The 14,229-nt window shown below is 55.9% G+C and overlaps 3 protein-coding genes across 3 annotated transcripts; all 3 read right to left on the bottom strand.

Annotated features, from left to right (window-relative positions):
* Nucleotides 1–1,414: 1,414 nt before the first annotated feature.
* EsH8_IV_000885 (uncharacterized protein) lies at nt 1,415–2,745 on the bottom strand (the record flags this gene model as incomplete). Its single annotated transcript, XM_083265775.1, has 3 exons — nt 1,415–1,494; nt 1,596–2,408; nt 2,466–2,745. 3 exons carry the CDS (start codon nt 2,743–2,745, stop codon nt 1,415–1,417), a joined length of 1,173 nt encoding a protein of 390 aa, XP_083124670.1.
* Nucleotides 2,746–8,250: 5,505 nt separating this feature from the next.
* Nucleotides 8,251–9,309, bottom strand: EsH8_IV_000884 (histidine phosphatase superfamily; the record flags this gene model as incomplete). Its single annotated transcript, XM_083265774.1, has 2 exons — nt 8,251–8,952; nt 9,274–9,309. The coding sequence occupies 2 exons, from the start codon at nt 9,307–9,309 to the stop codon at nt 8,251–8,253; spliced, it is 738 nt and encodes a 245-aa protein (XP_083124669.1).
* A 1,224-nt stretch (nt 9,310–10,533) lies between these two features.
* Nucleotides 10,534–13,887, bottom strand: EsH8_IV_000883 (uncharacterized protein; the record flags this gene model as incomplete). Its single annotated transcript, XM_083265773.1, has 5 exons — nt 10,534–11,810; nt 11,864–11,956; nt 12,004–12,573; nt 12,623–13,252; nt 13,308–13,887. The coding sequence occupies 5 exons, from the start codon at nt 13,885–13,887 to the stop codon at nt 10,534–10,536; spliced, it is 3,150 nt and encodes a 1,049-aa protein (XP_083124668.1).
* Between the last annotated feature and the right edge of the window lie 342 nt (nt 13,888–14,229).

The following is a 14,229-nucleotide window of genomic DNA, read 5'->3' as shown; positions in this document are numbered from 1 at the left end:
TTGGGAACTGGATATGGATGAGTTCTTTCCAAGATTGGCAGCTAGTGCATGCTTTTCATTGTGTCTAGATCTACTATCCCTTGTCCGAGGAATCTCTATATACCCAGATAGCAATCATGACCGACGCCAGGCGTCCCCCGCCAACCAGATGTCTGGCCTCCCCGGGCCAGCAACCATTGTAAATGCATGAAAACACACTCGTATATCATAACCCCCTGCCAGAGTGAACCTCCGGAGAAGGCGTCTCGTGTGGAGGAGAGAAGAAAAGAAGGGGCGTGGGGTGAGGGGAGGGGGCAAACAAAGTCGAGAGATGTGCCCGACTGGCAACTCGACTTGCAGCCCACACACCACTCACACACACACGCACACACTGGTATCTCTTTTTTTTGGTTTCCCATTCAATACCCCGAAAAAATCAACTCCTTGTCGTCACCGTCCCGTACCCAAGCCCAGCCCCCCTCTCTCGTTCCCGTCCTAACTCGTAAAGAAGTTCCTCGGCGTCGCGGCGCCCCGGGAGAAAGAAAAAGAAGAAGAATTTGAAAAGAAAAAAGCAGGTGCCACTGACGCAGGTGAAGAAGAAGAAAACCAAAAGAAAACGACGGAAAAAAAAAAGAACCACGAAAAGGGGACTGGATATGAACCCACGTCTCCCTCATGAAACCCCGATTCGCCTGCTCCCCCGGGGCCATTGTAGCTTTGTTTGCCACCCGGCTGGTTCCTCTCGCAACCACATACTTCCCCCCCTCGTCCCATCAGCCGCGCCTCCCGGCCCCCTTTTCTTTTCATGATAATCGTCTCGAACATCGTACACAAAAAAAATGGGCGGTCTAATAACACACTGTGATGTTCCTTTTCGTTCGTTCCCCTTTTTGGGGGCGCTCCCCTTCCCCACTTGCGGTCTCTCTCCCGCTTTCTTTTTTTTTTTGGCGGTTCTCTCATTGGCGATGGAGATGTTTTGGCTTCTTGTTTTTTTTCTTCTGTTTTTTTCCTTCAAAGACTACACGCCTATAAAATCCATTGATTTTGTGTATCCTTGTTTTGAGGAGGGTTTTGGTGGGTGGTCCTCTCTAAGGGGGGGATGGACTGTTCTGCTTGTCTTGCATCTCGGGCCTTCTTTTCTTCTTTTCCTTCCCCTATCCAGATTTTTACCCAATGATAGTATATATCTCACACCGGTGAGAGGAGGAAAGTTAAGAAGAAAAGGAACAGAGACAGAGAGAAAGGTAGAGAGGTGGAGATAAAAAGAGGAAGTGAGGTTGAGAGGGTGGGGAGGGAAGAGGTAAGGAAGCGAAAGGGGTAAAAGAACAACAAAAAAAACACTAGGTATTTGGATATCTTTAAAACCAAGTAAATATAGTAGAGAATGAAGAAGAAAAAAAGAAGCAAAAAAATCAAAGCAAGACTTTTTTGTATTTTAGAGACGGCTGTTCTGGATGGCTCGTCTCCTCTTCTTCCGCGCTTCCGCGGCGTCGAGCTGTGCTTGCCTCGCACGACCTGATGGGGATTGTTAGAGCCGGCTGGTGGATGGGATAGTACGTACAGTAAACTTGGGAAAGTGAGGGGAAGGAGGGGTTGGGAAGACAGTGTGTACTCACCAAGCTTCTCAAATTGCCGCTTGTGTTCGTCCGTGACCCACGAGTAGGAGATGGCGCGCTCCGGGTGCATGCCCAGGAGGCCGATGGAGTTGTTCATCTTCTTGCCCTGCTCCCTGACGTCGCACTGGAACGTCTTTGGGTTGTCGTCCTCGTCGAACACCAACAGGTTGTTGGGGTCCGTGGCGGGGATCTGCTTGTTCTTGCGGTAGTAGACGCCCTGCAGCCCCTGCGGCCCTCGCTTGTGGCCCTTTGCGGCGTCCTCGGGGAAGACGGCAGCGTACTTTGCCTCGACCTCCTTCCACGACAGGTGGTGGTCTACGCGGAAGTAGTCGATGAAGTCGACCTGCTGGATCGTGTACTTGACGTTGCAGCGGGAGCCGGTGGGCGAGCGCCTCGGCCTGCGGCTGGGGCTGCAGCCCGTCCTCAGGGTGACTGGTAACCTCTGCAGGCGGCGGGACGGGGAGAGGGGGTTGCGGTGGCTGTTGCTGAGGGTGGGCGACGGTAGCGCGTCCGGGTACGCCATTGGGGGCATCGGGATCCGGTAGGCTGTGGGCGAAGAGAGGTCCATCCTCGGCTCTGGGAAGGGGCCGAGGGACTCGATGCTACTCCGCCGCGTTCCGGCCATCGAGGTCATGAACCCCGGGCTGGGGGCGAACTCGGGCTCGGGGAGCCGCAGGTCCAGCTCGCGGAGTCGGGGGAGCGTGATCTGTGCTGTGCTGTCCTTGGTGAAGGAGAGTTGGCTGTTGACCGAGGGGAGATCCGGTGATCGGGGTTCGGGCGAGGAGAACTGAGAGTTAGTCGACCTCGTCATTCCTGAAACTGGAGTAAGCCTCAATCGGTCATCGGTCATCATGCGGAGGCTGGCCGTACCGTCTGACTTGATCGAGGAGAAGCTCTGGGTGGGAGAGGGGAGGGTGGGCGACTTGATGTTGAAGGATGCCATGGAGGCAAGCGTCGTTGCCACCTCCACCTCATGGCGCTGGCCCGGCTTCGTGTCGTAGCGGGAGTCCACCTCCATCCTGTCGTCGTAGCTGAAGGAGGACAGGCTTGGGAGGACCCGGGGCACCTCGTCGGTGCGGCTCGGGTTGTAGCCCGTTGGTGGTGGCAGGCGGCTCATGTCGTGCTGGTGTTCTTGTAAGCCGACAAACATGATGTCTGATGTTGCGAGTCGAGGAAGCATCCGAAGAGAGTTTGGTCGTTGTCAAGCAAGAGGCTCAAGTCAGAGGGTAGAAATAATGCCTGGCACTTGCGGAGATCTTATCGATGAAGAATGATGAATGATCTTTCTGGAGGCGAGGTATTGTTGATCGGGGAGAGACGAGACGAGTCTTCGACAACGGGTCAGACCCTGTTAATCAAGTTCCCGTCCGCGATGGATCTCTGTCTCTGTTATATCTCTTTTTCCTTGTCCACTCTTTGAGAGGGAAAAGCAAGGGCCCTGGTCCGATGGGGGTTGAGTTGAAGACCAGGTTACGTCTATAGCTTCAAGCAAGGGCCAGGGAGATCGGGATCCGCCTGGAGGGCTTCTGACAGCGAAAGCCGTTTCTTATTTTCTTCGGTACTAGGCAAATGCGCAGACGTAGCCGAAGGATAGACCCATGGCATGTATCCTGCAGGTGGCCCAATCTGTCAGGTCTGGCTGGCCCTCCAGGGCCATGACCCTGGTCATCATCTGGGGGAAGGCTTGGAGGATGCGCCCCTCGATGCCTCTCTTAATTGTGCAACGCGTATCTGTACGAGAAAGCATGAGCGAGTGAGAGAGAGAGTGTGTGTGAGAGAGAGGGGGAAAACCACCTACGCCACCGCCTATGAACGGGGGCAGGTAGCAAACAAGGTCGTGGCCTGTTTGAGAATGACGAGGGTGGGCGAGGCATGCCACTGTTGGCAAAAGATTATGAGACGGTGAGGCGTGAGGATCGAAAGGAGCAGCGCCCGCAGGTGGGGGTTGCAGTTCAGTTCGCAAGGGAGAGATGCTATGTATCCAGACGACGAAGCAGTCCAATAGTCGAGATGACAGTGCACGGGCAGTAATGAAGGGGAATAGTGCGCGCTGTGGTACGGCCCAGCCCAGGTGCGTCTCCGTGTGAGTGTAGTGTGAGCGTGCAGGTAGCATTCGGGACCTGCACAGTCGATATTCTCCTCGGGGGGGAAGGGGAGGCGCTAGTCTTAGATCGAGCTGCGCGTCACCACTGGGTGTGTGTGAGGTGGTGTTGGTAGTCGGCCGGGGGTCAGGCTTGCAAGTTCCACTGTCTTCCGGACGTAGCAGACGAATAACGAACGACTCGACCGTGTTTGGCACACTGCAGGTGTGGGTATAGGTGGGGACGGGCACACATGCAACGCTGGGATGATGAGTGCGATAGAGCAAGGCACGGCTAGCCATGGCATGTCTGCTTTGCCCTGTGTGACCTGAAGCCTCATTTGCTGTTGGACCAACACGAGGCTGCCATTGGATCAACCGGGGGCCTCCCAAGCCGACTCGAAGACCACGGTCATCGACACCCCCCGGTTGGAGCATTGTTGTTGTTATTGCTGTTGCTCCTGCTGCTGCTGTTGTCCCGGGATTCTGGAAGCGATTGATTGTAATAATAGATGTCCTGGCCCTCCTTCCAACTTGGACAGACCGGGGCAGCCACGATTGTTCTGATTGTCATGTGTGGGTGGGTGGTGGTTGTTGTTGTTGTTGTTGTCGCCCGCCGTGCTGCAACGGCCACGCCTTCTCATGCCCTGCCGAATTTGTTCCAAATCATCCATGTGTTTGCGGCGTGGTCTCTACATAGCATTCGGCCACCAGTCCTCAGCGTCAAAGTCGGTGTGATTCTGCGGTGCAGAATGTACATCCTTTTGGCCACCCGCCTCCACACACACATGCGCAGACTCACACTCGCACTCACATACATACACACACACACACACCTGCGCGCCTCAAATCTCGCAGGAAAATGCTTCTCGTAATAATTCAGGTTGTGTCTGAGATGCATTTCTGATTTGAGAGAGAGACATCGGTACCCGCTGATGAGATGGAGGGATCGATGAAATGGCCGCCGATGGATGGCCACGCGGTAGTCGTCGACTGCAGCCGCCTTACCGCCGCCGTCCAGGGTCTGGAAAGGCGGTTTGTGGGGCCGCCATGGTGTCTGGCCTGCTGCGGTATGCAATTAGTCCATATGGTCTACATACTCTGTTGCGGGGACCGCCCGGCGAGGGTGAGGGTGTGAAGGACGGACTGAAGAGGTCGGAGGGGGTGGTTGGCAAGGTTGCGTGCGGTTAAGCTGGCACTGACCGGGGGGGAGGGGTCTGTGCTAGTATCCGTAGCGTGCGTAGCAAGAAAGCCCATCCGGATCTTCACCATGATTCGACTTGTAGGAATAAGAAAAACTCGCCGCAGATTTCGTGCCCATATGACGGGCTGGCAGAAACTTGTCTTTGGTGGAGAACCCGTCCCGGACCCTCCGCGACAAGAAATCCAGCCATGATGCCACAACGGTCTTGTCGACTTGCAGCTGTCCTGTCCACTCATATGCGAACCTGTCGCAGGCTCTCTCACCGTCTGGCCAACGAAACACCCCTAGGTTTCTTCTTCCACCAGACATGTACCTTATTCTGTCTTGTTTGGACTCTTTACTAACTCAATTCAAGCGCGCTGTCAAATTCAGGGATCACCCTCCCTTTGTTGAAGCCACGCGACCCTGCCCGGCCGAGTATGAGATGCAGGAGGGTTCGCCACGATGCATTTGCTTTTTCTTTTTTCTTCGCAGTTCCCTTTACCGCTCTGGCAATCTTGCGGCCAGACCAGGCGAGCAGTGGTGAAAACCCTTTGGGCCCCCCCAGAGATCCTTCCCCCCTGGCAATTGCTTGGTCTAGGCTGGACCACCTCACGCCAGCTTTTGGTGAGTTGGTTCGGTTTCTGCAAACTCTCGCATATAGATGGCTTTGCTAATCTCGCAGCCTTCTCTTCGCTACGAATCGCCCAACGCACCATGCTCACTTGCATAAGCCCCCTCCCCTCTCTCATAATGCCCCCTTTCTGGTCGGTCTTCAAACTTGGTTGCCTGCCGCTTGTTTGGCAACGTTTGGTGCCACCCCGCAAAATGCACTCGACGCATATCACTTGTTGAATGCGGGCAGGAACGCCTCGTTGATGGAACGCAAGCCATGAGTTATCTGCCGGCGTCGGTGCTCGTCAACGATGTTGATTTCTCTCTTGTCTATCTGCAAGTGTGATCGGAACCGTTGGGTGCCGTTCGCTGCCGCCTTCGCGACGGCCGCAATATCTCGGGTTGCCTGATTCTGTTCGTTGCAGATGCTCATGCTAGACCGGCGCCTGCTCTGTTGGCAATAATGTCACCTCAACTCATTCGCCCTGCGTACGTGTGGCTACCCGTCGTTGTTTTTCCTTCGTTTCCTTTTGGAACCTGACCACGAATCTCGTCGAGCCAATACCCGCAGGCGAAATCCGAAACAGACAAGCTCCTGGTTAGGTTTTGGTCATGATCTGCAGAGGTGCGCCGCCCAAATTGGGCAATCGTCTTGGATTAGCCGTCGTCTTCCGCCATCCGCAATGCTTCTACGGCTGTAGCTGTTGCCAGAAGCGGGACACACCCCTCCATCATCGCCTCCTCTGCAGTTGAAACGAAGGCTGTACTTTCCTTTCTCTGCGAAAGGCACATGCGTACTAATCGATGCTGCCATCCCCCGTTGTACACATGTCAAGGCAGTCGCTCGAGGCCTGGTCCATGGCAGAGTCCTTCATAAGAACGGTGAGCCCCTTTCCGACCCTCCTCTCTCTCTCTCCGCCGCATGGCTGCCTACGGCCACCGCTCTTTTGACATAATTGAGATGATCATGAGTCCATCGAGGGCTGCAGCTTGGCAGATTGATGGTGTTGCGCAGTTAGAAGCCCGATGTGTCCACTGGCGACACACCCCGTGTAACTCCTAGACTCAACAGGAACGCACCTCGTTGAGCGGCAGAGTCATATGGTGTTGACCTACACCGCTAGAGAGGTCAATTTCAAGACAGACCCGAACATGGTGATGTGCCCCTTGGCAAAGACACCCCGATGAACGATTCGGAAGACGCACCCGGCGCCGATTGGACTCTAAGTCGCCGCCTAACCAAAACGCTCCAGTAGGGTAGTCCAGGGTCAAGTTAACTAGCTGGAATTTAACCCTAGGTGGAATTATTTTGGCCTGTTTCTACTGCCCCATGCCTTTTTTGTGATCTTTCGACTCATCGTGCCACAGCGTGTGAGATTACTAGGTGTGGAGGCACGTACGCGGCGGCACTGGCAGATATGCCAAGCTCGTCTTTCTTCAGCACAGCGTAGCACCAGATCTGACGCTCATTTCGTTACTGCCATTGTCCTGTGTGAAAATATCCACTCCCTGGGGCTCGCCGAGGGGCACAGCAATTGAGCGAGGCTGAGGAGGTGGCGGGTGCGGAAGCGGACACGGGGTCGCATTGTTGAGCTGCGCTGTAATACTAAATCAGCCGATTTTTGGGGTTCGCCAGTGAGCCCCGCGCAGACCTTCGTTAGCCAAGATGTCAAGGGATCGAGCCGCCCAAGAAGCGGCAGCGGCGGGGACGCAAGATGCAAGCACGTCAAGCGTCTTGCATGTGCTCATGACACAGGATAGACATTGGGCGCCAATGGCTGCTTCAGGTACGGGATGCTTTCTTCAGCTGAGTGGGCCAGCCTGGCCGTTCAATGCCCAGGCAGAGAAACTTGTTGCTCATTTTGAAATCTCCAGCCCGTCAGTTCGTGTGCTGAAGGAAGGGCCATCAGAGAAGGGCGACGAGCGACGAACGAGCAAGTTGAAGTTGGACGATGGAGCCATGAAATGGTGTGGCAGCTGTAAGATGAAAATGACAGGGGTGTTTCTGTCATGGATTCGGGGCTAACCGCTGCGCTAACTGGCTCGCAGATTTGATCCCACCCAGTCCGTGCCAAAGACATGCAGATGATGCATCCCGCAGCAGCTAGGCAAGTCTATCCGGCATTAGCTGCCATCGTGTATCGGCCGCAAGGCGGGTTGGTGCGGATCGGGTCTCTGGCCAGGTCGTAGAAAACTAGAACCTGTCGCAGCCTCAACCCTTTGAGCGTCCGTCGAGGAATTGCCCCCCCCCCCCTCGAAAAAGCAATGCAAATGACGAAGCGCGTCGCCAATGAACCAGTCCCTACAGACGATGATGACCTGCAGCTCTGCGGGGAGACTCCTTGTCAGGTCTCACCTTTCCCTCCACCACCACTCCGAGTGCCACCCCAGCGTCGGTGCACGACGTGTTTTCGGCCGTGGAAAACGACTCATCTCCTGAAAACCTCCTGTGGATGGTTTGGTGTGTCAGCTTCCTTCCCAATACAGCGTCTCGCGGGCGGTGAGGTGGGCAAAGAAAAAGAAAGGATGGCCGGGCCCGGTGGCAGCGGCAAGGGTTACGCCGGCCGAGGCCCCATTGGCAAAAAAAAAACAATCAAGGGTGGGAGGAGCGGGAATTCCTTCTTACCATCCCCTCTCTTCACCTCCGCTTAAGAAGCTGCAGTCACTATTGCGCTCGCATACCCACCCACCTCCAACTCCCCGACCATTTTGCCATGAGTTGGTGTCCGCATCTGACCCTGTTGAACCCATCGTCAATTGGAGGTCCCACTGCCTGATCATGACGTAGGGTTTCGAATCTTACCATCGGTTCCTGAATTTCTCGCCGAAGAAGAGGGTGTTTTTCTCCGGAACACACTCAGCCCACAGGTGAAGGCTCGGAAGTCTTCCGCATCAATGCTCTCGGGCATGACCCCGGTAAGCACCCGACCGAGCGCGATGATGGAGGCTGCATGTGAGCATAGGACCACGGCGCGTTTGCCTTCGGCGTCGCACTGCTCGATGATGGCTTGAACGGCCGCAGCGAGGCGATCGTGCAATTGGGCGATTGTCTCCCCGTTGCGGGCGGGAAATACGGCACTCTGGTACGTGTCGTCAAAGTGAGGGAACATGGGCTTCAGCACTTTGGGCGAGGCCGGGGTTGGGTGCTCAAACGGGGCGGCGCCATACCACTCGGAGAGGCCATGCTCGGGGCGAATGAAGACGCAGTCAGTCCTGGCGCCAACGTTTTCCCCCCGAAGGCGGTTGAGCTGGCCTTCCTTGAGGGCGACGAATGGGGTGATCGTTTGCAAGCAGCGATAGTAGGGGCTGGAATAGACGGCCTCGATTGGCGGCTCAACGGTCAGGAGGTGGGCGCCCAGCTCCTTAGCCTGATCGACGCCATGTGCTGTCAAGGCCGGATCCACGGGGATTCCTGTTGGTGATGGGATGGACGCCGTGTAGCTTCCCGTGGAAGGGTCAACAAGCCAGTTGGACCGGAACTGAGGAATGCCAAGGCCGCTGTCAGAATGGGAGTTTGCCAAACCAACAATGCCACCGTCCACCGGCACCACACTCAACACAAACCTCTGGCTCCTAGGCCGCTGCGCAGTCAAAGGGCCAGGGCATTGTGATGAATCATGAAGGCGGTCCCCTCTCCCGTGGACGGATCTAGCACGGCATCCTCATGTTCATCCTCAATCTGATCCTCATCCTCGTCCTTATCCTCGGTCTTGTTGGGACTTTGGTGCGGAGACGGGGCAGGATACGAGCAGGGACCGTACAGAAAGGACAGGGGGAGACGGAGGTGTATGGAGACTTACTCCATGGCGGGCGACGTAAATTACTTCCAATGACATGTTGGTGACGGGCGTCGCGTCGCAACCCTGGCTGGCTGACAGAAAAGGACAGGCCGGGGACAGGGCGGCACAAGTAAAGATGGGTCGGGCGCGTCCGTGTGTGAGAAAATTAGAGAGAGGAGAGCGAGAGCGAGAGTGGAAGTGAGGGAGAGAGTGTGTGTGGTGGTCCAAGGATAAGGTAAGGCAAGGCGCTGGATGGTCTGTATCCGTATGGATACAATGTATGTGTGCAGGATGTGAAGAGGAGAAGATGGTGGAGGGACCCCTGGTGACAGTTGGTTGAAGATGTCGTTCAACTAAGAGTGTCTGTTCGAAGCCCGGACCAGTTCCCCGATGAGTCTTCTATCCCCCCTCCTCCAAACCAACCGAGTCACCCTGCCGAGGCAAGCACAACGGGCGAGAATGGCCTACGGTAAGCAAGAGAACAGGGCAGCCGGCGGCCAGAATACCTGTCAGGGAAGGGGCATCCAGTGCACGGTGATTGCGCCAAGTGGGGCACATCCTTCAGCGCCTCATGGCATCCGAACAGGGGGAGCCAGAGCCTGAGGGTGTCGGGGTGTCGGGGTGTCGGGGTGCAAGGCGGGTGGGTGCCTCGACCCATTGCGTGACTGGCAGAACTGGTGGACCGGTGCGAGTTCGCCTGCCGGGTGTGAGCTACGCCCGGTCACTATCCGTCGTGATGGCCGCTGACCGGGACACTGCAATGGGATGAAGGCGGCAACGTCACGTAGTATTCCACAGACCGGTCAGGTCCCCGCAACCTGGACAATGTGCAGGTGATCGATCAAGCTGCAGCTCGGCACCGGATGCCATGTACTGGTAGAAGAAGTCGCAGCCCAATTCCGCTTTGATTGCCCCCGAGGGCAGCGCCCGAGATACCTGAGGGGTACGACGCGCGAGAAGCCATATGCAGCAATAGCAGCTGACGGACAGGGTTGCAAATCTCCGCGGCGCCCCTCCGCGCCCGTTGCAGAATGCAGGCGCATGGGTACATAATCATGTCATAAGTATTCCGTCACGGGTAAGAGAAAGAAAATATACACAGCAGTCGGTGTTGCACAGCGGCCACATGAGTTGCCTGCCCGTAAGCATTAAAAGACGGACCATCCCCTAGTCGAGTCCCCAAAGGCCTCGAATCAGGCCACACACATACACGCACACGCGCATACAAACACATACACCCCCCTCCCCCCCTGTGTCCTTGACCCTGGTCTCCTCTCTTGTTTAGTGATAGTTCAGCTCCGGGTTGGCCCTGAAATTGCATCGACACCGGCATTCGGGCACCGGGCACTCGACGTGTCTCGTAAACCATTGCCTGGCATGGTCCAGGTGAAGCACATGCTCGCACTTCAAGCAAAAGGTTGGGAAGTTGGCCGCCATCCAAACCTCCGGCTCTCCGTTGGCTTCTGGCCGGTCCGACCTCGGAACCCCAACCACTTCCAGACACACGACGCATCGCGGAAGATGGCGTCCGCAGTTCGGACAGCTGATGCCCGCATTGATGCTCGTCGCCATGAGCGGGTTCCGTGAGTCAGGCGCCCCAGGCGGCGGTGCCGACCCGACTCCCCCTTGCCCGGCGAGAGACGTCTCGGCATCGCAGTACACACATCGGAGAGCGATTTGCCGCGATGGCGGCTTGATTGTAGGCCGTCCTCCGCGCTTGCTCTTCTTCGTGCTCTCCACCTCGAACTTGGTTCGCTGGAGGAAGGCTTTGTGCCGTTGCAGATATGACCTGTACGCATTCCTCCATGCCAGGCAGCGGTAATCGTCGATATATCGCGGCGCGCATATCGACGTGACCAGCGTCGCCGTCTGGAAGTCGTTGAACTTCTCGACATACTTGGCAAAGATGTCCACCAGTCTGTCCGTGATGCCCGTGAGAACAATGCCCTCGATGTCCCCGGTCTCCACCGCCATCGAAACTTGCTCGTTGAGCCACTTGGTGAGCTGTTGGTCGTCGAAATTCCGCACGGCCACATAGGCCCGGTCCGACAGAGGCAAGGATTTCTGGTTTGCGATGGCGAACCAGTCTCCCGTAGCAATCAATGAAGAGATTGCCCTGAGATAGGGGTCCGTCTTGGAAGCGACCGCTTCGTCAAAGTCGAGTTGCTCCTTGCTAAGATGGTTGTCACTCCTCCCAATGAGTTGCAGCGCCAGCGAGACGAACAACAGCTCCGGATGCGACACGCTCGCCGTCTTCAGAATCCGAATTGCCTCCTGTGTATCGCCCTTAAACAGAGCCCGGGCTGCCGCCATTGTATGCGCTGTTGTCGGGTAGTCCTGACTAGGATCGTGTGCCGCTGCCCCCCTGGCTTCGTGTGCTGCAGTATCCCCCCATCCACAAATATCCAGGCACAGTTGCCTGTGGAACGGTTTCCTGGTCTGGATGCCTTCGTACTTTGGAAGTCGACGCTTTTTACAGATATTCCCAATGCATTTCTCCCACAGCGTTATCTCTGGGATCGGGGATGCCTCGGGTAGTCTCGAAGAGGGTTTCTGGCCTGCAGTGTGTCAGTCACGGCGTCCTTGGTATGCGCAGCTTTCTCCCACGTACCCAGATCATCGCTCCAGATTGTGCAGACACCCATGTAGCTCAAATCAAGCGGCGACAGCTTCATTCCTCCGTCCAAAGCAGCATCTTCCGCGTCTGTAATTGATTAGCAACAAGCAGACCTACGCATTTAGGGTACTCACCTGCAATCCAATCCCACATGTACCGTAACCATGGATCGTCAGATACGACAACGCGGTTAATGTTACAATCGAAGAGGTACTTTTCTTTTGCGCGTAGAAGCATGGCATGGTCCAAGAGGCATTGTGCCTCAGTTGACAAGTCCTGAGCCTTCAGGGGCAGCGAAAGAAGTGATTCGTGCATATGACGGCAGGAAATGGGCCCTTCCATGGAGAGAGACAGCTGGGCGAGCGAGCTTGTCGACTCTTCCATGGGTGAGTCCTCAGCTTTGTTCGCCTCGGAGTCCTTGGCTTTCTCCTTGAGCTCGGATCTCAAAGCCCGCATTCTCTCTGCGACAGACTTTGACTGGATGGTCGGTGCAGGAGACTCGTCTGAATTGCCTACCAGCTTGCTGTTGAGGTCTGCTGCTGAAAATCTCGACTGCAGCGTCTTGTCCACGATAGCCTGGACGTCGACTTTGTTTGGGCCAAATATGGGAATGTCGGAAAGTGCCTCTTCGACAAACAATGCACCAAGCATATCAGCAGATTGTGAGGGCTCAAACTCCATCACGTTGTGATATGCTCCCCCCTCTGTATGACGTTAGGAAGGCGATTCCATCAGACGGATCTCTCAACATACCTTCCAGCCCACGATGGGGTGGTTGCCATGGCGTTAGCTTGTACAGATAATCGGACGTATATGATGGTTGTTCGAGAATCTCGAACACTCCGTTGGCGCGCAAGACCACAAGACGAGGCTGCAAAACCGGCGAATCAAGCGTGACCCAGTCAAAGGAGACGATTCGGTCATTCTTCCTGCCGCCGTCGCCGTACTGGACATCCAAGTCGTGAGACTTGTGTACTTCGAGGAGCTCCGGGCTTCCGTCCAAAGACATATCGCTGCTTGTTATTTCCTTATTAGTCTCCAAGACCTTTAATTGGCCAGAACGCGACAGCACAGCCAGAAGGCCTCGGTGATCCCGGCAATAGCGCAGCGAGCGGACGATGGAGTGCTTGCTCTCGCTTAGCGACGGGTCGTCGTCCATCTCAACCACTCGGTCGAGCCTCAGGGCACCGCCCCACGGAAGTTCGTCCTCATCGACCGCGCCCAAGTACGACGGCGAAGCTACTGGGCGGGATGTCGCTCGCCTGTCCCAGATCATGATGCCTGGCTGGTCTAGCGCAGATGACGCGAAGTAGTTCTGATCAGCGTAGTCTATGGCCAGGTTGTTGTTGCACTTGGTCTGGAATGTGACAACGCTGCCGGGTTCTACATTGTCCCATGTCAGTCAAAGATTCACTGCGCCGCGATCATCGGCAATCACCTCGTAGATCATGGATACGAAGACCCTGGGCTTTTATCCCAACCACCAAGGTCTTGGGGTTGTCTTCGAAGAACTTGACGCTCGAAACGGACACACTAGGCTCGAGTCGGTAGGCGGGATCCGTAAAAGTGTGCATATCCTTAGGGAACCCTTTGGTGGTCTTTTTCATCGATGACAGCCGGTTCACGTCCCAGATGTGGAGGCACTGGTCCATACGCACACGGTCCAAGCCAACTGCGAGGAGACCCTCGGTGTTGAACGCCACCGCCTGACATGTTCGTGTCATCTTAAGGTTCAGCTCGATGTAGGCGTTGGAGTTGTCGTCCATCCTCAGCAGGTTGACGACGCCGGTCTGCGTCCCGACAGCCAGGAGGCCCGGCAGTGACGGCGACCAGTCGTAAGTGGTGAGAGTAGGGAAGTCATCATGTTTCGATAGTCTTGCATAGTCGAAGCGACTTCTCTGGGCGAGGCCGGTTGGCTCGTATAGCTGCACGACGCGATGCTGCAGGTTGATGTGGATGAAGCTGTCATGGCCAGGACGCTGCGACCATTTGATCAGTCCAGGCTCCGGGCGATCCATGGCGATCGCACGCGCCTGAACTTTTACGTGGCGTCACGCCTTGTCTCTTCGGCCAGTCGACTCGTGTCCAAAGTACGCGCCAACAACCAAGGTTTGGAACGACTCTTAATCACCAAGAAGAGTCCCCGAGTTGGGTGGGTGAGCTGTGCCAGATGGTATGATATAGTGTAAGCAAAAGGCGCTGGTTATCGTGGTTCACTACAAGTAGCTTCGATGTCGTAGCCTGGTCTTTGGAACACCGGTACGAGCGTCGGTCAATCTAGAATTGTTCAGACAAGGTCTGCGAAAATGAACACGCGCTGTCAGTCGGGTATCTCGACTCACTGAAGCTTTGGGCGGGAT

The sequence above is a fragment of the Colletotrichum jinshuiense genome, chromosome 4 (genome assembly GCF_051148585.1).
Source record: "Colletotrichum jinshuiense chromosome 4, complete sequence".
In the NCBI taxonomy this organism is placed as follows: Eukaryota; Fungi; Ascomycota; class Sordariomycetes; order Glomerellales; family Glomerellaceae; genus Colletotrichum; species Colletotrichum jinshuiense.
The sequence above is the reverse complement of the archived record's forward strand: the minus strand, read 5'-3'. Positions and strand labels throughout refer to the sequence as shown.